At 40.1% G+C, this 26,141-nt stretch overlaps 1 protein-coding gene across 1 annotated transcript in view; it reads right to left on the minus strand.

Annotated features, from left to right (window-relative positions):
- The window catches only part of CSMD1 (CUB and Sushi multiple domains 1), a 1,400,820-nt gene that overhangs the window by 356,811 nt on the left and 1,017,868 nt on the right, over positions 1-26,141 (minus strand). The window contains exon 12 of the mRNA XM_060136411.1: positions 17,282-17,394. Coding sequence (XP_059992394.1) covers positions 17,282-17,394 — 113 coding nt within the window. The remainder of the gene's footprint in view (positions 1-17,281; positions 17,395-26,141) is intronic.

Genomic DNA, 26,141 nt, shown 5'->3' on the forward strand with positions numbered 1-26,141 from the left:
GTCTCTCCATTGTAACCAACAGAGTTTGTTTCTTTTTTTTTAAATAATAGAGATGGAATAATTTCAAAAAATAAGATTGAAGGCTAAGAGAGCAATTAGAATGACACCGTCTTAGTCTACGTAAGAGCTTATGGGAACCTGAATTGGAAGGGTAGATCATAAGGACAGAAAAAAACAAGAAAAACATATTAGTGTCTGTTGATGGAGCTGCCTCTCAAAAGGGATAAATAGATTGAACGTGAGACTCTCCTGGGACGAGAGTTGTCCACTCACCTTTCCCTGAGGCCGACAGGAAGGAGGAAAGGTTGGAGCAGATGAAGATGTCTGTGGAGGAGGAAAGCTGAAAAATTTCTTAAAACAGGAGACTTCTCCCCTGACATGTAGGAGAAAGGGGTTGCTGTAGATCTCATTAGTGAAGGTTTGAAGGAAAGCGAAGGTTTGCAGTAGCTGCTCTGAGTCCATAGGTTCTAAGTAGAAGGACTTCATGCCCTAGAGATGGTGAGTCAGGTGGGGTAGCGGCAAGAGGACCAGAGGGTGGTCAGGACCTTAGTGCCCAAAGCACCTCTCCCAGGCAGAGCCCCAGTTGCATACCCACAGCAAAGGGAGTCATGGTGGAGATTATACGTAGATGCTTCAGGCAATAATTACCAACTTCCTGAGTCTTATTTTTACAAAATAGAGTTTGGGGGATGACTTTCTCAACTGTCCACTAACTTTGGAAACATCATTCAGACATAATTTTTATTCCAAAAGAAGATCCTCTGCTAACATTAATAAACCACCTTCCCCAAAGAGAAAATGCAGGAAATGGGATGAGAACCAATCACAATGAACTTGAACAACTGTATGTAAACAGAAATCAAAGACATGTTAGGAGAAGAGTGGAAGAGTTTCCTTCAACTGAAACGGGAAAGGGTCACAGACACATTTGCTTTCTCCTCCTCGTCTCCCCCTCCCAACACTCAAGGGCTACACAGCATGAGGCAGTGTTGGAAGAACACATAATGGAATTAGCCTTTGGGATTGCTTCATGAAATTAGGAAAGTGAATCAGTTTTTAGATTATTTGCATTGAAATGGTATAAATATGAATAATTTTAGAGGAAAGTTGAAATTAAATGGGCTTATTTTGAGAAATAACTTGAGAGACTGAGTTCAGTGCCTTCGCTTTTAAAACACTGAATTCTAACCAGCAAGCTCTATGTTTCTACCTTTCTCCCATTTTCTTGTTTCTATACTTTTCTATTATGCTCTCATGTACAATTGGTTGGTTTTACCCAAGTCACACACCACCCCAAGATTCTTCAACCTAAGTATATAAAGGGTTGGGAAAGTGAAACTTTTATTTTTTATTCTATCTTTTCTCTATAGCAAAGAATAAATAAGCAAAAGGATTCATGTGAGAACAGAGCAAATCATATTTTAAGTTGGAAAGTTTCAAATTATCTCCAATATTCAGAACTTTATGAAATCCCCATTGCCCTGGTCTAGGACTGCTGTGGCCCCTAGGAATGCTTCTAACGGAGAGGAGGCGCCCGGTGCTGGCTGGCCGGGGAATCAGTTCTTCATCGTCTACGCAGTGGTCAGGAGCCTAACCTTGTTGTGAGTATATGACCTTCAGAAAACCATCTGATTTTCATTTTCCTCCACACGTCCTGCATGTCAGCACTTACTCCAATGACAGAAAGTAACTGCAGGCGTGTGCCCATCAGCCCCCCTCCAGCTCTGGGGAGACCACGCGGCTCAGCCCTCCACTGCCTGCTTGGCCTCGTGATCAACCTCCATCATGACCTAACTGTGATCCTTCAGAACAATTTTCTTCCCACCTGAGTATATGGTTACAAACACGCCTCTCCTATGCTCTGATAAATGTAGGGACTGCTCAGCATTTAAGGGTGTCTGAGAAGCTTCACCACAAGCTTTTGTGTTATCTAGTTTGGTTCAATTTTATACTAGGCGCTACTGAATTGTCCTCTACTATATTGAAAATGCAGCTATGTTCTCTCCTTATTTCCACCTTAGCATTGAAATATTCCCAGTGGAGGATTTTAATTCAAGAAGGCAATGCTCACATGCCGTTTGTCTTGCTAATTGCTCCTGGAGTCAGTTTCCTATAGAAACCAAATATTCATAGAACTGTTGCCTTATATCTTTTTCAGAGCTGGGAGAAAAGCCCGCAAATGCTCTGTTCCTACCACTCATCATAGAGGAGGGTCTTAAAGGCCAGGGAAAGTCAAGGAAAGTCTAGCAAGACTAAAACTGAAGCCCAGGTCTCTTGGCTACAGCTCCATCCACTAGCTTGTTCCATATGTGGTCCTGCCACTCCTTCCAGACCTTTCTGGCCCAAGTATAGAGCGGCCTGGCTCCTCGGCTAGTTTTTCTCTTCATCAGTCTCTCTTTGCACTAACTTCCTTTCTGCTCACTCTGAATTCCCAATAGAAAAGGCCAAAAAACATGGAGCTATACATGCTGCCAGGTTAAGAAATACATCTAAAAGAAAATACGTTTGAGCTGAATCATAAAAACCCTTCTGTGATGAAAGGCCCAGCCTGGCTTAGAAACATGAGCAAATGTATGTGGATTAAACAATGCAGGATGTACGGAGAGAAAAGAGTGGGTCCATTGCTAATTTTAAATCAGTCATGCAAAATGTGACCCATTTTCAAATCAACACACTTTAGTAATTCTACCTAGGACTCCAAAAGTAGACTTTCTGAGGTCATTAAAATTCTAAAGGAAGCAGGAATATGGAAGAAAAAAAAAAAACACAGATTGTGGGGAAATTGAAGAACAAAGGGATATATGACTTTGTGGCCCATGGATCCCATCGTATCTTTTTTTTTTAATTAAAAAAATTTTTTTTTGTCTTTTGGCCACACCACACAGCAGGTGGGATCTTAGTTCCCGGACCAGGGATTGAACCCGTACCCTCTGCAGTGGAAACGCAAAGTCTTAACCACTGGACCGCCAGGGAAGTCCCATTGTATCTGACTCTAGAATCCAAGTGGTGGGGAGATCAGGGTATGTTGTCAGTCAAACATTCAGGACACAGGAGAAGCAGGAAGGCAGCAAAGGTGGCTAGAAAAAAAATATAGCCACTTCATTTTACCTAGAGAGCTAAACATGTCACCTAGAGGTCCCCCTTAGTTTCGGTTACTCCTCACCCTCTTTTGTCCATGAGAAACACCACTCACAGCATGTCATTCTCCCAACATGAAGACACAGATAGGAACTGTCTCCCAACAGGTCTGCAGTAATGGCCTCAGAGAGCCCTGAACCCCAGATCACTTCCACGATGCCCTAACTCAGGTTACTGTGAGAGTGAAGCCTAATCTGTGAGGATCAATGTTAAGAAGGGAAAGTGGGATGCAGCCGCAGCTGAGGGGCCCCTAAACCTAGAATTTAAAAGTCAAATTTCTACATTAGCCTTTCATGCGCTCACGCTGCACCACCTGCTCTACCAGCTCCTCCATGCGGATGTATTTAAATATTTAATAATGGCTGATCCCACGGTATGAAAAGGAGACAGTATTTATAATTCACTTATGACATGGAACTCAGGAAAAAAAATAGAATTTTGGAGTAAATGGTGCTCCTGATACAACACGGCCGGTCGTGAGTGTTCGCATATCTTAACAACACTAATCCATCCAACAAAAGAACGAGGAATTATCTTAAACTCAACACTATTCTAGTAGGTAGTTTTGTTGCTGTCATGTGTTCGGTTTTTTTTATTTTGTGTTAATAATATCCTATGTTAATACTATTAGTCTGTAGGTAGAACAACTGAACATGGGTTGGGTCAGTTTGGAAGATTCAGAAGCAAATGGAAGAAAACAGCAAACAAACAGAACCAGATGATTTCAGCCTCAAACACTCAATTATTAATATGTCAGGCTATTAAATGGTTTAAATTTAAATGTCTAACCAAATTATCAGTATGTTTTGCTTTCTAAACATAACTTCTCTATTATAATACAGCTTATATAATTTTTTAATTTCATTAACCACAGCTCTGAGAAAATTCATACCCAAGAGTTATTATACAGATTTAATTTTTATATTCACCTCTACTAGTAATCTTGGTAAAATGAAAGAGAGCCGTCTGATGAAGAGGCTTCTAATAATGCTGAAATGAGAGCTCTTTTAGCTGAGATGCCATTTTTCTAATTTTGCTACATTAGTTTTTACTCACATTACTTTGCTGCTTATTTATAAGAATAATATATAAATATTCTCTAGAAGAGCTTTGCAAAGGTAAAGTCGCAATATAGTCATGGTTTTCTTTTCCTTCTCTAAACCCGCTCTGTTCTAAGATCTTTATATGACTCTCACTGTCTATAAAATAATGTCTTAAAATGAGGTTTTGGTTTTTTGCAGTTAAATGTATAAACTACAGAATTAACAACCCAAAGGAGGCAACCAGGGTTGTTAGAAGCAGCACGCATCCATGCAGTAGTTTCTACAAACCATAAGAATTTCTCTTGTAACTCCCGTTTTTAGCACACACACTAAAATACTGCATAGTTCTAATAAAACTGGGCAACTCTCAATAGGGCCAGCTCCACGCAAACTGACTGCTGATTCCACTGTCAGCCGTCTAGTAAGCCTCTGATCGAGAAGTTCACTTATATGCTCAACATAAACCCAGTCACGCTCTAATTCATATTCCTGGAGAAAAAAATACCTACTAGAAAAAATTCAATGAATCACTACTTATTCCTAGCAAATAATAGTTTAGTCTCAACATTTTCAGATACTGTATATACATATACAAACATAAACATTACATATATAATGTATATATATAACATATATAAACATTACACAGTAAATGTTCAAAATTAACCATTCCCCAAATACCCACTTACACATGACTCCTTTTGCAATAGTAAAAATGAAAACAAACTAATGTCCAGGGAAAAGCCTCTGCCCGTGGACCACACTCAAGATGGGTCTTAATGGACAGCGAGGACATTCCTGGGTGGAGAGAGTGTTTGGGAACCCTCAAGGGAGAGAATCACACAAGCACTGATGGGAGAAAGGGCGTGACGTGCAAGGTACAAGTGTGGCCTCAGCTCAGCGCAGAGGCAGCCGTCTGGAGAGGATGAGGATTTTGTCTCATCTGCTGTGCTTGGGCCATGTGGAGGGCAGGCCAGGTGCAGGTACAGAAGGCCATGCAGTCACCAGGCAGAGAACGGAATGGGAAGACAGGAGAGGCGTGTTAACACACTCCGTCTGCTGGCACTGGTGGGGCACAGGTCCTGTGACGGACATTCCAGGATTTGTATACCCGCTCCTTCTCACAGAAACGTCCCTGCGATGCAGCCTCAGCGTCACAGACCCACAGACCTTACACACCCCACTGTCTTGTACCCTACCAAGGGCCCCAGCTGACCTGAACCCACACGCAGAGTGAGAAGCAGACGACACCCATGAAAGGTCTAACCACAGGCACCTTGGGAATTTGTGCAGAAATCATCCTTCTGGCATTAGGGGAGCCACCTAGGCCAGCAGAGGCGGAAGCCAAAAAATGGCCATGAGCATGTATTGTACGTTTTTCTAGGACATGAGGCCAGTTAGAATCCTAGAGAAGTCGTGCCCAGGTTGGGAGAAGTGACGGTGTGTGGGGCAGTGGATCTCTGGGTACCACCCACGTCCCTGCTTCAGAATCAAGGCACTCAGCCTCTCAGCTGCTGGAGCTCACAGCTGCATCCCTCTCCAGGAATCAAGTCAAACAGGGTTGTGCCCGCTCCCTGGGGGCAGCCCTCATCAATGGCTAATGGCACCAGCCCCGCCCTCTTGCTTCAGTTTGGGAACTCTGAAGGGCCGTCCCAGCTCCCAAGGTTTCCCTGGGTTCGGCCAGGGTACCAGGCGTATCTGAGCACTGCTCAGCTTCTCCCTCTGCCCCATTCTGTTTCCTTCTCTTCCTTGCAGGTATTTCAAAGTGCTCCCCTCATACACCCTCCCAAACAAATCCAGCTCAGAGTCAGCATCCAGCACAAAGGTTAAAAGGTCTTTGAAAACATTTTTAAATACACTTTAGATACAAGACCATATTGGTTGTGAAAAAGGAGATACACATTATAAATCCTTGGTGGGTTCAACTTGGATTTTGCTCAAAATTAAAACAAAAGTTTACATGAAGCTATTTCACATGACTTTACTTCGTCTTTAGGGTTTTAGGCATCACTCTGTTATTGGCAGGCATGTTCCTGCCTGACCTTGTCTGAGTATCAGCTTCAGGCTACAAGGCCAGGGCCATGGGCTCACTTTCTGTGTGGACCAGCGGGATTTCCTATGTTCAGTGTTCACACACAGACTGCACCTTCAACTCCACTTGGACCCCTTTTAAATGTGCAATTACTCACACAGAGGGCCAGGAAGGGTCTGTGCCTAGCAGCTGGAGCAAATCCAACCATTCAAGTAGAGAAATAGTGTGTTGGTCACGGTTCTTCAGAGAAACAGAATGAATAGGATATTTCTATCTTTATCTCTGACTCTATCCCCACATCCACCTCCAACTCTATCTATCTATCTACTTACCTATTGAAATTAATTTATTATAAGGAATTGGCTTACATGATTATGGCAAGTGAGGTGTCCAGACCCAAGAGAGCCAGTGGTGTAAGTTCCAGTCCAAATCTGAGATCAAAGGCAGGAGATGCCCAATGTTCTAGCTCAAAGACAGGCAGAGAGAGCAATTTTTCTTCATTCAGCCTGTGGTTCTATTCAGATCTTCAACTGATTGGATGAGGCCTACCCACACTGGGGAGGTTGATCTGTTTTACTCAGTCCACCCTTTCAAATGTTAACCTCATCCAGAAACAGCCCTGCAGACACACCCAGAATAATGTTTGACAAAATGTTTGGGCACCCTGTGGCCAGTCAAGCTGACCCATAAAATTAAACCATCACGAGTATCTCAGAGATTAAACAACCTTGATACTGTAACAGCAATGCTGTCCACCAAGAATGAAGAGGGCTTCCCTGGCGATGCAGTGGTTGAGAGTCCGCCTGCCGATGCAGGGGACACGGGTTCGTGCCCCGGTCCGGGAAGATCCCACATGCCGCGGAGCGGCTGGGCCCGTGAGCCATGGCCGCTGAGCCTGTGCGTCTGGAACCTGTGCTCCGCAACGGGAGAGGCCTCAGCAGTGAGAGGCCCACGTACCGCAAAAAAAAAAGAATGGAGAAGAGATGCTGTTCTCTGAACTAGATAATATTTCCCCCTCTTCAGTGCATCACGAACACCTGGGATCACAGATGACAGACTGAGACACCTAAACTGATCTTTACCACTCCTTTATCAGTGTGTTCACAGGACCTAGGAGACAATTCTGTTTCTGGTATCAAACGGTATTGTTGAGCTCAACTTTTATTGAAACAATTCTTAGCATGAGCCTAAAATAGGTCTTGTTTTACCACACAGCAGCACATCACAGGGAACATTTCCTTTAATTTACCCCCTGCTAAAATTTAAATCGCTATGGTAAATTATATAAAACATTATTTGTGGAAATCAGTTCATCCACATGTGTAATGAAGTCTAACTGAACATTATTTTTGTGATGAAAAATGTTCCAAAGTTAACCCACTTAACTATAGAGAGTGAAGCCATAAAAATGCAGGGCCGCCAGCATTGCAAACTCGTATTTGTTTGAATATCCAGACGTTATGTGCTTGCTTCTTGTCAACCTTCCTCAGTGCTAGAAGAGACAGTGGTCGTGGAAAGCCCACCCCTGAATTGAGATTTTGTTTTCCTTTCTCTTCTATTGAATAAAAACAATCTGCTGTAATATATAATGTATGTTATTTTAAATTTATATAATCTCGGGCTTCCCTGGTGGCACAGTGGTTGAGGGTCCGCCAGCCGATGCAGGGGACACGGGTTCATGCCCCGGTCTGGGAAGATCCCACACGCCGCGGAGCGGCTGGGCCCGTAAGCCATGGCCGCTGAGCCTGTGTGTCCGGAGCCTGTGCTCTGCAACAGGAGAGGCCCCAACAGTGAGAGGCCGGCGTACCGCAAAAAAAAAAAAAAAAAAGTATATAATCTCAAGCTCTATTACATTATTATAATATTTTAACAAGAATCCTTCTGTATTACTAAATGTAAGATTGGTTTACAAAATTTGTTTTTGATCCTCCGTGTTTACCTTATATACGATAGGAATTTTGAAATATAAAGTAGAAAAACTATGCACTAAGCGGGAGAGCTTTCTATATATATCATTCTATTACATATATATATTAATTATACATATATGTGAGTTACATATATATGACTTATATATGTATGAATTATATATGATTCATGTATTTATGAATTATATATATTATATGCAATTATATAATATATAACAATTGTATATTATATACACCTTAGGTTTTACACAGTTTATTTAATAGATGAGTAGTATTGCTTATACAGCTGTATTATAATTATTTACATCATATTTTTTACCTTTTGGGTTTTTGAGTAGATTATTTGGAATTAAATATTTTCATATGTAAAAAGGTTTTAAACAAATAAAACCCACCTCTCTTTTTTTTTTTTTTTTTTTTGCGGTACACAGGCCTCTCACTGTTGTGGCCTCTCCCGTTGCCGAGCACAGGCTCCGGACGCGCAGGCTCAGCGGCCATGGCTCACGGGCCCAGCTGCTCCGAGGCATGTGGGATCTTCCCGGACCGGGGCACGAACCCGTGTCCCCTGCATCGGCAGGCGGACTCTCAACCACTGCGCCACCAGGGAAGCCCAAAACCCACCTTTCTTTGATCGCTTTCTTAGACGTATGACATATCTCCCTAAAGAATTCTCATTTTTTAAACTTTGCATAATATTTGCCAATAATTTTCTTAATTATCAGCATATTCTCTTCCTCCATATATTTATATACACAGATGTATGGATATAAGTATATGTAAACATATATAAATTACATATACACATACAAACACAAGTCTAGCAAGATAGTTTATTTTCCTTCCGCTGGCCTTGAGCTCTCCACAGTGATTACATTTGTATTTTAGTTTCTGAGTTTTTCTCTGCTCACCCTTCCACACCCTGCGATTACCAAGCACAGCCAAGCCTTCCTCTGTGCTTCTTTGCCCCAGCTACTCTATCACAAACTCTTCCTTAAAAGACTAAGCTGAGTGAGTACATATGCTCCCTAGGCAACCTGGGGGGAGGTGACAGAGGTGGGAGCAAATGGAGAAACCCAGAGGCACCCAAGACTGAGAGCCTGGTGATGCAGGTCCACAGGTGGGTGGCGTGGACCCAGAGTTCTCCCGACCCATCATCCCCAAGAGGCTGCTTCAACACCACTGTGCCCCTGGGGAGGGGAGGCTGCCAGTGCAAGGCTCACTGGGGAGCTTCTGTGAGAGACGACCGTGCCCAAAGTGTCAGAGTAACAAGCATGACTCAAAGCTTTGAGGACCCCCAAACGTTCTGTATCCCCACAATGCTCAGGGATTTTCAACATCTTGGTGAGATAGGGGTGGACAGGAAGGAAAGGGCTGACGTGGGGCCCCTCTGGTCACAACCAAGATTAAATTTACTGCCTCGTGGTTAGGATGGAGTCTCTGAAAGAAATTCAAATTGATTTTAAAATAAGATGGTGTGACATTTCTTGTCCATCAACGTTCATCTAGAGTTTATAAGCCAAGAGACAAAGCATGACTTCAGGCTTGGTGTTGTATGTATTGAAAATCCTGGAAGGACACACAAGGAAATATTGAGAGCTGTTGCCTGGAGGAAGTAACCTGGAAAGGGCACTTACAATTCTTACATATTTTACTATAAGCAATAAAAAATTCTTACTGGTAGAATAAACTCAAAATTAAAAGAGGAAAATGCGTATGCAAATAATAGTTAGCATTTCTCACTCTACGTGCTTTCCACATTTTAGGTCAACTGATTTTTACAACATACTAATGAAATTGGTGTCATTATTATTTTCTCCCTTTTTAAAAAAATGAGGAGTCTGACACACAGAGAGGTTAAACAGCTTGCCCAGCTAAGTGGCCCAGTGAGGACCCTGGGTACTCTGGCTTCAGAGCCTGTATGCTAAACTATCACAGTGGTGTTAGTTAAAATCACGCAATATCAAAACCTAGAAAGTGAAACCGTGTGTAAGTAGCAGCTGTATATATTTTCTGATAATACAATACACAACAATATTTTCAATCAAATAGTGTAATTATTTATGTATTTGATGCTCACCTTCACAAATGGTTTTTATTTTATCTCCAATTGATAGCTAATATAGCACTCTGGAAATAACAGTTTCAAGAATGTCTTCTTTTTTTAAATTAATTAATTAATTAATTTTACTTTATTTCTTTATTGACATATAGTTGATTTACAATGTCATGTTAGTTTCAGATGTACAGCACAGTGACTCAGTTATATGTATGTATATAATATATAAAATATTGAGTATAGTTCCATGTGCTATGCAGTAGGTCTTTGTTGTTTATCTATTTTGTACATAGTATTGTGTATATGTTAATCCCAATCTCCTAATTTATCTCTCCCTCCCCCTTTCCCTTTGGGTAACCATAAGTTTGTTTTCCACATCTGTGACTCTACTTCTGTTTTGTAAATAAGTTTATTTGTATCTTTTCCTTTTAGATTCCACATAAATGATATCATATGATATTTGTCTTTCTCTGGCTTACTTCACTTAGTATGATAATCTCTAGGTCCACAGGATGTCTTCTTTTGATATATTCTCTCAATTTTTAAAGTTCTCAAATCTTATATTAGTCCTCATTTTAATTATCTTTTTAACTACAGAATATTGTTCTGTCAAAAATAATAAATGGCTTTGAACTGGCAGTTTCTCAAGGACTGACAGCCATCCACATTTCCATGACATTTTAGGCTGTAGCCACTAATAGGCTATCGAGACTGTTAACAGACTACTAATTAGAAGTAAATGTGATTATAATGAATACTGTATGGTCGTTCAAACTGAAACAGGACGGTTGGAAGAACATTTGTATTGTAACTGAGGAGACTGACATCCCTTAGTAGTTAAGGATCCTCAATCCAGGAGAGATGCTCCTCTCTCGAGTCTTTATCCTAGTCTGTATGATATGTATCTTCAAACTGCATGACTTAATTTACTGTCATTTGCCCTGTTGGGAAGTGTCTGGTATTTCACGGATGCATTTAGATTCTACCAAAAGCAGTAGCCAGTGCAGGTCATGTGGAAAGGATTATATCTCTGCTGTGCTTTCTTAAATAAGGTACAGTCATGTAGAAGTTCAATTAAAGGTCAACTCTAAAAACCCAAATGTCAGAAGTATTCAGCAATTATCTGTGCATTCAAGTCCTAACCTTTGCATGGGATGTAAATACTATTTTTTCTCGTAGCATTTCTTATTAAAAAAGAGTCATGAAGTCCCCATCGCAGCCCATGTCTCCAGCAAGGAGGAGTCTTTCACACTTTGTATATAAGGACACTTCTGTGGAGACCCCTCGTCACCACAGGACTTTTCAACGCTGTGACTATTATCCTTCATCCCACAAGGCAAGGGTGTAGCCCTGTTATGCTGCCTTCACTGTTGGACTCATGACACCATCACCTACCATCTTTATTGTTTTGACATTGGGAGACGCTTTTAATTACCTGCCTCATTGGCTTGGTATGCAGTAACCACTAGCTGCTTTTTTTCCAGCTCCTGACTACCCTACAGTGGACACTTGGAAGACAAAAGCATACTGTTTCTTTATTCAAATTCACAAAGTAAAACTGAAGAAAATAAAATCCCAGCTCTCCAGATTAATATTTCTTTCATTTTCACTTATGTATGCACACATCTGTCATGTCAAAGATTTCAATGAACTCTGTAATTAATGAAGAAATCAGTAAGATATTTAACAAACTGCTCTGAAGAAGAATTCAAAGAAAATGCATATAGACACCGTTAGCAACACGGAAACAAAATTGCTAATAGATGCAGAAGTCTTCAATATCCACAGGGTAATAATCAACTGCATCTCCTCCCATGTCACTTTCCTAATTTTTCCCAACAATAACTTACAAATTATTTCTTTCTTAGTAACAGTTCCCCTACAGTAAAATAATCCCAAAAAAATAACCACCAATTTTATTGTATTACTGTTCTTTTAAATTTGTTACTTCCTTAGAATTTTGAAACTTAAGGAAAGTATCTAAAGTTTTGACAATTTAAGTAGTTATGTGGGGACTTCCCTAGTGGCACAGTGGTTAAGAATCCGCCTGCCAATGCAGGGGACATGGGTTCGATCCCTGGTCTGGGAAGATCCCACTTGCCACAGAGCAATGAAGCCCATGCACCACAACTACTGAGCCTGCACTCTAGAGTCCGCGAGGCACAACTACTGAGCCTGCATGCCACAACTAATGAAGCCTGTGCGCCTAGGGTCCGTGCTCCGCAACAAGAAACGCCACCTCAATGAGAAGCCCGTGCACCACAACGAAGAGTAGCCACCACTCACCACAACTAGAGAAAGCCTGCGCACAGCAACAAACACCCAAAGCAGCCAAAAATAAAAATGAATTAATTAATTTTAAAAAAAGTTATGTGGAACATATATTAATGTTTTATTCTGAATTCTTATTGTATATTTTCTTAGATTGTAGTTTATCATGAGCCATTTCTTTCAAATAATAGATCTTGTGTGTGTCAGTAAAAATTCTCTGTTTAAAAATTGTCTGTTTACCAGTCCCTCCCATCAGGAAATTTACACAAGCCTCTTAGATAGCCTCATCCACCAGAGGGCAGACAGCAGAAGCAAGAAGAACTACAGTCCTGCAGGCTGTGGAACAAAAAACACATTCACAGAAAGATAGACAAGATGAAAAGGCAGAGGACTATGTACCAGATGAAGGAACAACACAAAACCCCAGAAAAACAACTAAATGAAGTGGATACAGGCAACCTTTCAGAAAAAGAATTCAGAATAATGATAGTGAAGACAGAATAACTGAGGCAGAAGAATGGATAAGTGACCTGGAAGACAGAATGGTAGAATTCACTGCTGCGGAACGGAATAAAGAAAAAAGAATGAAAAGAAATGAACACAGTCTAAGAGACCTCTGGGACAACATTAAACCCAACAACATTCGCATTATAGGGGTCCCAGAAGGAGAAGAGAGAGACAAAGGACCCGAGAAAATACTTCAAGACGTTATAGTCGAAAACTTCCCTAACATGGGAAAGGAACTAGCCACCCAAGTCCAGGAAGTGCAGTGAGTCCCATACAGGATAAACCCAAGGAGAAACACGCTAAGACACATAGTAATCAAATTGGAAAAAATTAAACACAAAGAAAAATTATTGAAAGCAGCAAGGAAAAAATGAAAAATAACATACAAGGGAACTCCCATAAGGTTAACAGCTGATTTCTCAGCAGAAACTCTACAAGCCAGAAAGGAGTGGCATGATATACTTAAATTGATCAAAGGGAAGAATCTACAACCAAGATTCCTCTACCAGGCAAGGATCTCATTCAGATTCGATGGAGAAATCAAAAGCTTTAAAGACAAGCAAAAGCTAAGAGAATTCAGCACCACCAAACCAGCTCTACAACAAATGCTAAAGAAACTTCTCTAAGTGGGAAACACAAGAAAAGAAAAGAATCTACAAAAACAAACCCAAAAAATTAAGGAAATTGTCATAGGAACATACATATCGATAATTACCTTAAACGTGAATAGATTAAATGCTCCAACCAAAAGACACAGGCTCACTGAATGGATACAAAAACAAGACCCATATATACGCTGTCTACAAGAGACCCACTTCAGACCTAGGGACACATATAGACTGAAAATGAGGGGATGGAAAAAGATATTCCATGGAAATGGAAATCAAAAGAAAGCTGGAGTAGCTATACTCATATCAGATAAAATAGACTTTAAAATAAAGAATGTTACAAGAGACAAGGAAGGACAATACATAATGATCAAGGGATCAATCCAAGAAGAAGATATAACAATTATAAATACATATGCACCCAACATAGGAGCACCTCAATACATAAGGCAACTGCTAACAGCTATAAAAGAGAAAATCAACAGTAACACAATAATAGTGGGGGACGTTAACACCTCACTTACACCACTAGACAGATCATCCAAAATGAAAATAAATAAGGAAACACAAGCTTTAAATGACACAATAGACCAGAAAGATTTAATTGATACTTATAGGACATTCCATCCAAAACAGCAGATTACACTTTCTTCTCAAGAGCACACGGAATATTCTCCAGAATAGATCACATCTTGGGTCACAAATCAAGCCTCAGTAAATTTAAGAAAACTGAAATCATATCAAGCATCTTTTCTGACCACAACGCTATGAAATTAGAAATGAATTACAGGAAAAAAAACATAAAAAACACAAACACATGGAGGCTAAACAATACGTTACTAAATAACCAAGAGATCACTGAAGAAATCAAAGAGGAAATCAAAAAATACCTACAACCAAATTACAATGAGAACACGACAATCCAAAACCTATGGGATGCAGCAAAAGCAGTTCTAAGAGGGAAGCTTATAGCTATACAAGCCTACCTCAAGAAACAAGAAAAATCTCAAGTAAACAATCTAAACTTAAACCTAAAGGAACTAGAGAAAGAAGAACAAATGAAACCCAAAGTTAGAAAAAGGAAAGAAATCATAAAGATCAGAGCAGAAATAAATGAAATAGAAACAAAGAAAACAGTAGCAAAGATCAATAAAACTAAAAGCTGGTTCTTTGAGAAGATAAACAAAATTGATAAACCATTAGCCAGGCTCATCCAGAAAAAGAGGGAGAGGACTCAAATCAATAAAATTAGGAATGAAAAAGGAGAAGTTACCACAGACACCGCAGAAATACAAAGCATCCTAAGAGACTACTACAAGCAACTCTATGCCAATAAAATGGACAACCTGGAAGAAACAGACAAATTCTTAAAAAGGTATAACCTTCCAAGACTGAACCAGGAAGAAACAGAAAATATGAACAGACCAATCACAAGTAATGAAATTGAAACTGTGATTAAAAATCTTCCAACAAACAAAAGTCTAGGACCAGATGGCTTCACAGGTGAATTCTCTCAAACATTTAGAGAAGAGCTAACACCCATCCTTCTCAAACTCTTCCAAAAAATTGCAGAGGAAGGAACACTCCCAAACTCATTCTATGAGGCCACCATCACCCTGATGCCAAAATCAGACAAAGATACTACAAAAAAAGAAAATTACAGACCAGTATCACTGATGAATATAGATGCAAAAATCCTCAACAAAATACTAGCAAACAGAATCCAACAACACATTAAAAGGATCGTACACCATGATCAAGTGGGATTTATCCCAGGGATGCAAGGATTCTTCAATATATGCAAATCAATCAATGTGATACACCATATTAACAAATTGAAGGATAAAAACCATATGATCATCTCAATAGATGCAGAAAAAGCTTTTGACAAAATTCAACACCCATTTATGATGAAAACTCTCCAGAAAGTGGGCATAGAAGGAACCTACTTCAACATAATAAAGGCCATATACGACAAACCCACAGCAAACATCATTCTCACTGGTGAAAAACTGAAAGCATTTCCTCTAAGATCAGGAACGAAACAAGGATGTCCACTCTCACCAGTATTATTCAACATAGTTTTGGAAGTCCTAGCCATGGCAATCAGAGAAGAAAAAGAAATAAAAGGAATCCAAATTGGAAAAGAAGAAGTAAAATTGTCACTGTTTGCAGATGACATGATACTTCACATAGAGAATCCTAAAGATGCCACCAGAAAACTACTAGAGCTAATCAATGAATTTGGTAAAGCTGCATACAAAGTTAATGCACAGAAATCTCTTGCATTCCTATACACTAATGATGAAAAAGCTGAAAGAGAAATTATGGATACACTCCCATTTACCACTGCAACAAAAAGAATAAAATATCTAGGAATAAATCTACCTAGGGAGACAAAAGACCTTTAGGCAGAAAACTATAAGACACTGATGAAAGAAATTAAAGATGATACCAATAGATGGAGAGATATACCACATTCTTGGATTGGAAGAATCAATATTGTGAAAATGACTATACTACCCAAAGCAATCCACAGATTCAATGCAATCCCTATCAAGTTACCAATGGCATTTTTTACAGAACTAGAACAAATCATCTTAAAATTTGTATGGAGACACAAAAGACCCTGAATAGCCAAAACAGTCTTGAGGGAAAAAAACGGAGCTGGAGGAATGAGACTCCCTGACTTCAGACTATACTACAAAGCTACAGTAATCAAGACAGTATGGTACTGGCACAAAAACAGAAACATAGATCAATGGAACAAGATAGAAAGCCCAGAGATAAACCTATGCACCTATGGCCAGCTAATCTATGACAAAGGAGGCAAAGATATACAATGGAGAAAAGACAGTCTCTTCAATACGTGGTGCTGGGAAAACTGGACAGCTACATGTAAAAGAATGAAATTAGAACACTCCCTAACACCATACACAAAAATAAACTCAAAAAGTATTCGAGACCTAAATGTAAGACCGGACACTATAAAACTCTTAGAGTAAAACATAGGAAGAACACTGTGTGACATAAATCACAGCAAGATCTTTTTTGATCCACCTCCTAGAGTAATGGAAATAAAAACAAAAATAAACAAGTGACTCTCGTGACTCTCGTGACGTCTCGTGACTCAGAGACGAAGCCAACCTCCCTGAAGGAGCATTCTCTTCTCCAGAGCAAGCATAACTCATAATTCTCAAAGCAAGGTTATTTTTCTCCTATACAAGTACTTAGTAGATTTTTTCCAACTCTGTCTAGATTTCCCTGTCTTCCATTAGAAACCCACACATTTGTACCTGAGGATGTATACAATAAACTTCATCGAGTTGATGCCACTCAAATTCATACTTTGTTCAAAATGCTTCCCTTAGTTATAAGCATAACAACTTCCCTCGGGAAGAGCTAAAATGCCAAGATCGACAAGTGTGAACACATTTCCTGGCTTACATTTTATACTTGATCTCAATCTTCGTTTTGCCACAGTAACGGCGAGCCAAGCTTTCGAGAAGTTAACGTTTCTCCCTTGCAAAAACAAGCTATAAGTAGAACTTTAATTACAGAAGTTGCAAATAATTAGTCCTTATTTTTAAACATTGTTCTGACTTGTCAGTTTTATTTACACCTAACACATAGAAAATGGTCCTGGCCCTCTGCAGGAAAGCTGGTTTTAAATGCTGCTAAGTGTGTTCGGGCCATACCTTGGTAAACAGCTTTAAATCCAGGCGAGGCAATGCTGTCATCAGACTGTAGATGTAGCCACATCTGGTTGCTCATACTCACAATAAGGTCAGGAACACTGGATCCAGTGAGTCTGCAGAGAAAAGAAATGTCAAAACCATTGTTTAAGGCACCAAATATCTCCACTTTTACCTTCAAGGCGTGGGGGGAATCCTGCTGCTTAAACAGACAAGCCATAGATATAGATATATAAAGATAGCAAGACCGTCCTTTAAAGAATCTATAGCCATTTGTAATTCATATTCATATTTGAATCACAATATCTTGGCCTTTTACAGTAATTATTCTATATTATAGCTGTGAATTTGTATCTTTGATTTTAAAAATCGACTTAGGGTGAGCAACCCTCCCATGTATCTGACACTGAAGTTCTTCTCTGGGTGCAGGACTGTCAGTGCTAAAACTGGGTCAGCACTGGACAAACTGGGAGGGTTGGTCACCCTATGTGCCTTACTGCTGTGCGGTGATATAACATCACATCATTAATGGGAAAGCATGTCTAAGCTAAGAAAAGTTCTGGTTCATTCACGTAATGCTTGGGTTACACACTCTGGAATTATCATGTCCCTTTACCACAAAAATTATATCATAGGATGGAAACTTCTTTAGCACTGAAAGGAAATGAGCTATCAGGCCATGAAATGACATGGAGGAAATGTAAATGCACTAAGTGAAAGAAAACAATCTGAAAAGGCCACTACAGGATGATTCCAACCCTAGGACATTCTAGAAAAGGTGAAACTATGGAAACAGCAAAAAGATCAGTGGTTGACGGGTTGGGAAGTGGGAGGGATGAATAGGTGGAGCACAGAGGATTTTTAGGGCAATGAAAATACTTTATATGATACTGTAATGACGGATACACGTCATTATACATTTGTCCAAACCCATAGACTGCAACATCAAGAGTGAACCCTAATGTAAACCACGAACTTTGGGTGATGATGAGGTGTCCACACAGGTTCATCCTTGGGAAAAAGTTGCACCATTTGGTGGGGGATATTAATAACTGGGAGGCTGTGCATGTGTGCAGGCAGTGGGTATATCTCTGTATCTCCCTCTTAGTTTTGCTCTGAATATAAAACTACTCTAAATAAAGTTTGGATATAAATACACACACACATAGGAAAACAAAGTTAAGCACACATTACAAGAATATTGACAAGGAGAACTGCATGCACAGCAGAGACAGATTTGGCAAATGTATGGAACTTTCCAGCTGCATATTAAAGTCCAGGTCACAGCGAATGGAATTTTCAGTGAAGCATTCATTGTGTATTAACAAAACAGTCAGGGGGGCCTTCAAGATGGCGGAGGAGTAAGACATGGAGGTCACCTTCCTCCCCACAAATACATCAAAAATACATCTACATGTGGAACAACTCCTACAGAACACCTACTGAACGCTGGCAGAAGACCTCAGACCTCCCAAAAGGCAAGAAACTCCCCACGTACCTGGGTAGGGCAAAAGAAAAAAGAACAAACAGAGACAAAACAATAGGGACAGGACCTGCACCAGTGGGAGGGAGCTGTGAAGGAGGAAAGGTTTCCACACACTAGGAAGCGCCTTAGCAGGCGGAGACTGCAGGTGGCGGAGGGGGAAAGCTTCGGAGCCACAGAGGAGAGCGCAGCCACAGGGGTGCGGAGGGCAAAGTGGAGAGATTCCCGCACAGAGGATCGGTGCCGACCAGCACTCACCAGCCCGAGAGGCTTGTCTGCTCACCCGCCGGGGCAGGCGGGGCTGGGAGCGGAGAATCGGGCTTCAGAGGTCAGATCCCACGGAGTGGACTGGGGTTGGCTGCATGAACACAGCCTGAAGGGGGCTAGTGCCCACAGCTAGCCAGGAGGGGGTCCTGGAAAAAGCATGGAGCTGCCGAAAAGGCAAGAAACCATTTTTTTGGGTGCTGCTGCTGCAGCCACCAAGTAGCCTGTGTGCGAGCACAAGTCACTGTCCACACCTCCCCTCCTGGGAGCCTGTGCAGCCCGCCACCGCCACGGTCCCGTGATCCAGGGACAACTTCCCCGGGAGAACACACGGTGCGCCTCAGGCTGGTGCAATGTCACACCAGGATCTGCAGCCGCAGGCTCACCCCGCATCCCATACCCCTCGCTCCCCCTAGCCTGAGTGAGCCAGAGACCCCTAATGAGCTGCTCCTTTAACCCTGTCCTGTCTAGACAAAGAACAGATGCCCTCCGGCGACCTACACGCAGAGGCGGGGCCAAATCCAAAGCTGAACCCCAGGAGCTGCACGAACAAAGAAGAGAAAGGGAAATCTCTCCCAGAAGCCTCAGGAGCAGTGGATTAAATCTCTACAATCAACTTGCTGTACCCTGCATCACTGGCATACCTGAATAGAAAACAAATCATCCCAAAAGTGAGGTGGTGGACTTTGGGAACAACTGCAGATTTGGGGTTTGCTTTCTGCATGTAAATTTGTTTCTGGTTTTATGCTTATCTTAGTTTACTATTTAGAGCTTATTATCATTGGCAGATTTGTTTATTTATTTGGTTGCTCTCTTCCTTTTTATATATATATTATTTTTTCCTTTTTTTCTCTTTTTTGTGAGTGTGTATGTGTATCCTTCTTTGTGTGATTTTGTCAGTATAGCTTTACTTTTACCATTTGTTCTAGGTTTCGGTCTGTCCATGTTTTGTTTTATGTATAGTTTTTAGCACTTGTTATCATTGGATTTGCTTTTTTTGGTTTGGTTGCTCTCTTCTTTCCCTCTTTCTTTTTAAAATTACTTTTAAACTTTTCTATTTTTAATAATTGTTTTATTTTTTATTTTAATAACTATTTAATTTAATTAATTAATTTATTTATTTTCTCCCTTTTCTTCTAAGCCGCATGGCTGACAGGGTCTTGGTGCTCCGGCCGGGTGTCAGGCCTGAGCCTCTGAGGTGGGAGAGCCAAGTTCAGGACATTGGTCTACCAGAGACCTCACAGCTCCACATATTATCAAACGGCGAAAGCTCGTCCAGAGATCTCCATCTCAACACTAAGACCCAGTTCCACTCAATGACCAGCAAGCTACACTGCTGGACACCCTATGCCAAACAACTAGCAAGGCAGGAACACAACCCTACCCATTAGCAGAGAGGCTGGCTAAAACCATAATAAGATACAGACATCCCAAAACACACCACTGGATGCAGTCCAGTCCACCAGAAAGACAAGATCCAGTCTCATCCACCAGAACCCGGGCATCAGTCCCCTCCACTAGGAAGCCTACACAACCCACTGAACCAACCTTACCCACTGGGGGCAGACACCAAAAGCAATGGAAAATAAGAACCTGCAGCCAGCGAAAAGGAGACCCTAAACACTGTAAGTTAAGCAAAATGAGAAGACAAAGAAACATACAGCAGATGAAGGATCAAGGTAAAAACCCACCACACCAAAGAAATGAAGAGGAAATAGTCTACATGAAAAAGAATTCAGAGTAATGATAGTAAAGATGATCCAAAACCTTGGAAATAGAACGGAAAAGTTAGTAGAAATGTTTAACAAGGGCCTAGAAGAACTAAAGAGCAAACAAACAATGATGAACAACACAATAAATCGAATTAGCAATACTCTAAAGGAATCAATAGCAGAATAACTGAGGCAGAAGAACGGATAAGTGACCTGGAAGATAAAATAGTGGAAATAACTACCACAGAGCAGAATAAACAAAAAAGAATGAAAAGAATTGAGGATAGTCTCAGAGACCTCTGGGAAAACATTAAATGCACCAACACTCGTATTATAGGGGTCCCAGAGAAGAAAAGAAAAAGAAAGGGACTGAGAAAATATTTGAAGAGATTATAGTTGAAAACTTCCCTAATATGGGAAAGGAAATAGTCAATTAACTCCAGGAAGCACAGAGAGTCCCATACAGGATAAATCCAAGGAGAAACACGCCAAGACACATACTAATCAAACTATCAAAAATTAAAGACAAAGAAAAAATATTAAAAGCAGCAAGGGAAAAGCAACAAATAACATACAAGGGAATCCCCATAAGGTTAACAGCTGATCCTTCAGCAGAAATGTTGCAAGCCAGAAGGGAGTGGCAGGACATATTTAGAGTGATGAAAGGGAAAAACCTACAACCAAGATTACTCTACCCAGCAAGGATCTCATTCAGATTTGACAGAGAAATTAAAACCTTTACAGACAAGCAAAAGCTAAAGGAATTCAGTGCCACCAAACCAGCTTTACAACAAATGCTAAAGTGACTTCTCTAGGCACGAAACACAAGAGAAGGAAAAGACCTACAATAACAAACCCAAAACAATTAAGAAAATGGTAATAGGAACATACATATCAATAACTACCTTAAATGTAAATGGATTAAATGCTCCAACCAAAAGACATAGAATAGCTGAATGGATACAAAAACAAGACCCGTATATATACTGTCCACAAGAGACCCACTTCAGACCTAGGGACACATACAGACTGAAAGCGAGAGGATGGAAAAAGATATTCCATGCAAGTGGAAACCAAAAGAAGGCTGGAGTAGCAATTCTTGTATCAGACAAAATAGACTTTAAAAGAAAGACTATTACAAGAGACGAAGGACACTACATACTGATCAAGGGATTGATCAAAGAAAAAGATATAACAATTTTAAATATTTATGCATCCAATATAGGAGCACCTCAATACATAAGGCAAGTGCTAACAGCCATAAAAGGGGAAATCGACAGTAACACAAAAATAGTAGGGGACTTTAACACCCCACTTTCATCAATGGACAGATCATCCAAAATGAAAATAAATAAGGAAACACAAGATTTAAATGACATTAAACAAGATGGACTTAGTTGATATTTATAGGACATTCCATCCAAAAACAACAGAATACACTTTCTTCTCAAGTGCTCATGGAACATTCTCCAGGATAGATCATATCTTGGGTCACAAATCAAGCTTTGGTAAATTTAAGAATATTGAAATTGTATCAAGTATCTTTTCCGACCACAGCGCTATGAGACTAGATATCAATTACAGGAAAAAATCTGTAAAAAATGCAAACATGTGGAGGCTAAACAATACACTACTAAACAACTGAGGGATCACTGAAGAAATCAAACAGGAAATCAAAAAATACCTGCAAGCAAATGACAATGAAAACACGACAACCCAAACCTACGGGATGTAGCAAAAGCAGTTCTAAAAGGGAAGTTTATAGCAATACAATCCTACCTCAGGAAACAAAAAACATCTCAAATAAACAACCTAAACTTACAACTAAAGCAATTAGAGAAAGAACAAAAAAAACCAAGGTTAGCAGAAGGAAAGAAATCATAAAATCAGAACAGAAATAAATGAAAAAGAAATGAAGGAAACGATAGCAGAGATCAATAAAATTAAAAGCTGGTTATTTAAGAAGATAAGCAAAATTGATACACCATTAGCCAGACCCAGCAAGAAAAAAAGGGAGAAGACTCAAATCAATAGAATTAGAAATGAAAAAGTAGCAACTTACACTGCAGAAATACAAGGGATCATGAGAGATTACTAGAAGCAACTATATGGCAATAAAATGGACAACCTGGAAGAAATGGACAAATTCTTAGAAAAGCACAATCTTCCAAGACTGAACCAAGAAGAAATAGAAAATATAAACAGACCAACCACAAGCACTGAAATTGAAACTGTGATTTAAAATCTTCCAACAAACAAAAGCCCAGGACCTGATGGCTTCACAGGCGAATTCTATCAAAAGTTTAGAGAAGAAGGGCTTCCCTGACGGTGCAGTGATTGGGAGTCTGCCTGCTGATGCATGGGACGTGGGTTTCTGCCCCAGTCCGGGGGGATCCCACATGCCGCAGAGCGGCTTGGCCCATGAGCCATGGTTGCTGGGCCTGCACGTCCGGAGCCTGTGCTCCGCAGCGGGAGAGGCCACGGCAGTGAGACGCCCACGTACCGCAAAAAAAAAAAGTTTAGAGAAGAGCTAACACCTATCCTTCTCAAACACTTGCAAAATTATGCAGAGGGAGGAACACTCCCAAACTCATTCTATGAGGCCACCATCACTCTGATACCAAAACCAGACAAAGATGTCACAAAAAACGAAAACTACAGGCCAATATTACTGATGAACATAGATGCAAAATCTGAACAAAATAATAGCAAACAGAATTCAACAGCACATTAAAAGGTTCATACACCATGATCAAGTGGGGTATATGCAATCAATCAATGTGATAAACCATATTAACAAATTGAAGGATAAAAACAATATGATCATCTCAATAGATGCAGAAAAAGCTTTTGACAAAATTCTGCACGCATTAATGATTAAAACCCGTCAGAAAGTGGGCATAGAGGGAACTTACCTCAACATAATAAAGGCCATATATGACAAACCACAGCCAACATCATTCTCACTGGTGAAAAACTGAAAGTATTTCCACTAAGATCAGGAACAAGACAAGGTTGCCCACTCTCACCACTCTTATTCAACATAGTTTTGGAAGTTTTAGCCACAGCAATCAGAGAAGAAAAAGAAATAAAAGGAACCCAAATTGGAAAAGAAGAAGTAAAACTGTCACTGTTTGCAGATGACATGATACTTCACATAGAGAATCCTAAAGATGCCACCAGAAAACTACTAGAGCTAATCAATGAATCTGGTAAAGCAGCAGGATACAAAATTAATGCACAGAAATCTCTTGCATTCCTATACACTAATGATGAAAAATCTGAAAGAGAAATTAAAGAAACACTCCCATTTACCACTGCAACAAAAAGAATAAAATACCTAGGAATAAACCTACCTAGGGAGACAAAAGACCTGTATGCAGAAAACTATAAGACACTGATGAAAGAAACTAAACATGATACAAACAGTTGGAGAGATATACCATGTACTTGGATTGGAAGAATCAATATTGTGAAAATGACTATACTACTCAAAGCAGTCCTCAGATTCAATGCAATCCCTATCAAACTACCAATAACATTCTTCACAGAACTAGAACAAAAATTTCACAATTTGTATGGAAACACAAAAGGCCCCGAATAGCCAAAGCCATCTTGAGAAAGAAAAACAGAGCTGGAGGAATCAGGCTCCCTGACTTCTGACTATACCACAAAGCTACAGTAATCAAGACAGTATGGTACTGGCACAAAAAAAGAAATACAGATCAATGGAACAGGATAGAAAGCCCAGAGACAAACCCACACACATATGGTCACCTTATCTTTGATAAAGGAGGCAAGAATATACAATGGAGAAAAGACAGCCTCTTCAATAAGTGGTGCTGGGAAAACTGGACAGCTACATGTAAAAGAATGAAATTAGAAAACTCCCTCACACCATAAACAAGAATAAATTCAAAATAGATTAGAGACCTAAATGTAAGGCCAGACACTATAAAACTCTTAGAGGAAAACATAGGCAGAACACTCTATGACATAAATCACAGCAAGATCCTTTTTTACCCACCTCCTAGAGAAATGGAAATAAAAACAAAAATAAACAAATGGGAGCTAATGAAACTTAAAAGCTTTTGCAAAGCAAAGGAAACCATAAATAAGACGAAAAGACAAACCTCAGAATGGGAGAAAATATTTGCAAATGAAGAAACTGACAAAGGATTCATCTCCAAAATATACAAGCAGCTCATGCAGCTCAGTATCAAAAAAAAAAAAACAACTCAATTAAAAAAATGGGCAGAAAACCTAAACAGACATTTCACCAAGGAAGATATACAGCTGGCCAAGAGGCACATGAAAAGAGGCTCAACATAACTAATCATTAGAGAAATGCAAATCAAAAGTACAATGAAGTATCACCTCATACCAGTCAGAATGGCCATCATCAAAAAATCTACAAATAATAAATGCTGGAGAGGGTGTAGAGAAAAGGGAACCCTCTTGCACTGTTCATCGGAATGTAAATGGATACAGCCACTATGGAAAACAGTGTGGAGTTTCCTTAAAAAACTAAAAATAGAACTACCATATGACCTAGCAATCCCACTACTGGGCATATACCCTGAGAAAACCATAATTCAAAAAGAGTCATGTACCACAATGTTGATTGCAGCTCTATTTACAGTAGCCAGGACATGGAAGCAACCTAAGTGTCCATTGACAGATGAATGGATAAAGATGTGACACATATATACAATGGAATATTACTCAGCCATAAAAAGAAATGAAATTGAGTTATTTGTAGTGAGATGGATGGACCTAGAGTCTGTCATACAGAGGGAAGTAAGTCAGAAAGAGAAAAACAAATACCATATGCTAACACATATATATGGAATCTAAAGAAAAAAAATGGCTCTGAAGAACCTATGGGCAGGACAGGAATAAAGACGCAGACGTAGAGAATGGACTTGAGGACACGGGGAGGGGGAACGGTAAGCTGGGATGAAGTGAGAGAGTGGCATGGACATATATACACTACCAAATGTAAAACAGATAGCTAGTGGGAAGCAGCCACATAGCACAGGGAGATCAGCTCGGTGCTTTGTGTCCACCTAGAGCGGTGGGATATGGAGGGTGGGAGGGAGATGCAAGAGGGAGGAGGTATGGGGATATATGTATATGTATAGCTGATTCACTTTGTTATACAGCAGAAACTAACACACCATTGTAAAACAATTATACTCCAATAAAGATGTTTAAAAATAAAAAAAAACAGTCACACAGCAGCTGCTGTCAGCCAGTGAGAAGAAACCCTCAATTCATTGACTGAAGTCAATGTGCTGACAGAAAAGCATGTTGAAAGAGAAAAAGTGTAAGAAAAAAATCAATTCAACCAAAACAAATGCCTCTAATCAAAGAGGAAGCTTTGCTTTCAGCAAAGTTGTTT

The sequence above is a fragment of the Lagenorhynchus albirostris genome, chromosome 21, assembly GCF_949774975.1.
Source record: "Lagenorhynchus albirostris chromosome 21, mLagAlb1.1, whole genome shotgun sequence".
NCBI classification, from domain to species: domain Eukaryota; kingdom Metazoa; phylum Chordata; class Mammalia; order Artiodactyla; family Delphinidae; genus Lagenorhynchus; species Lagenorhynchus albirostris.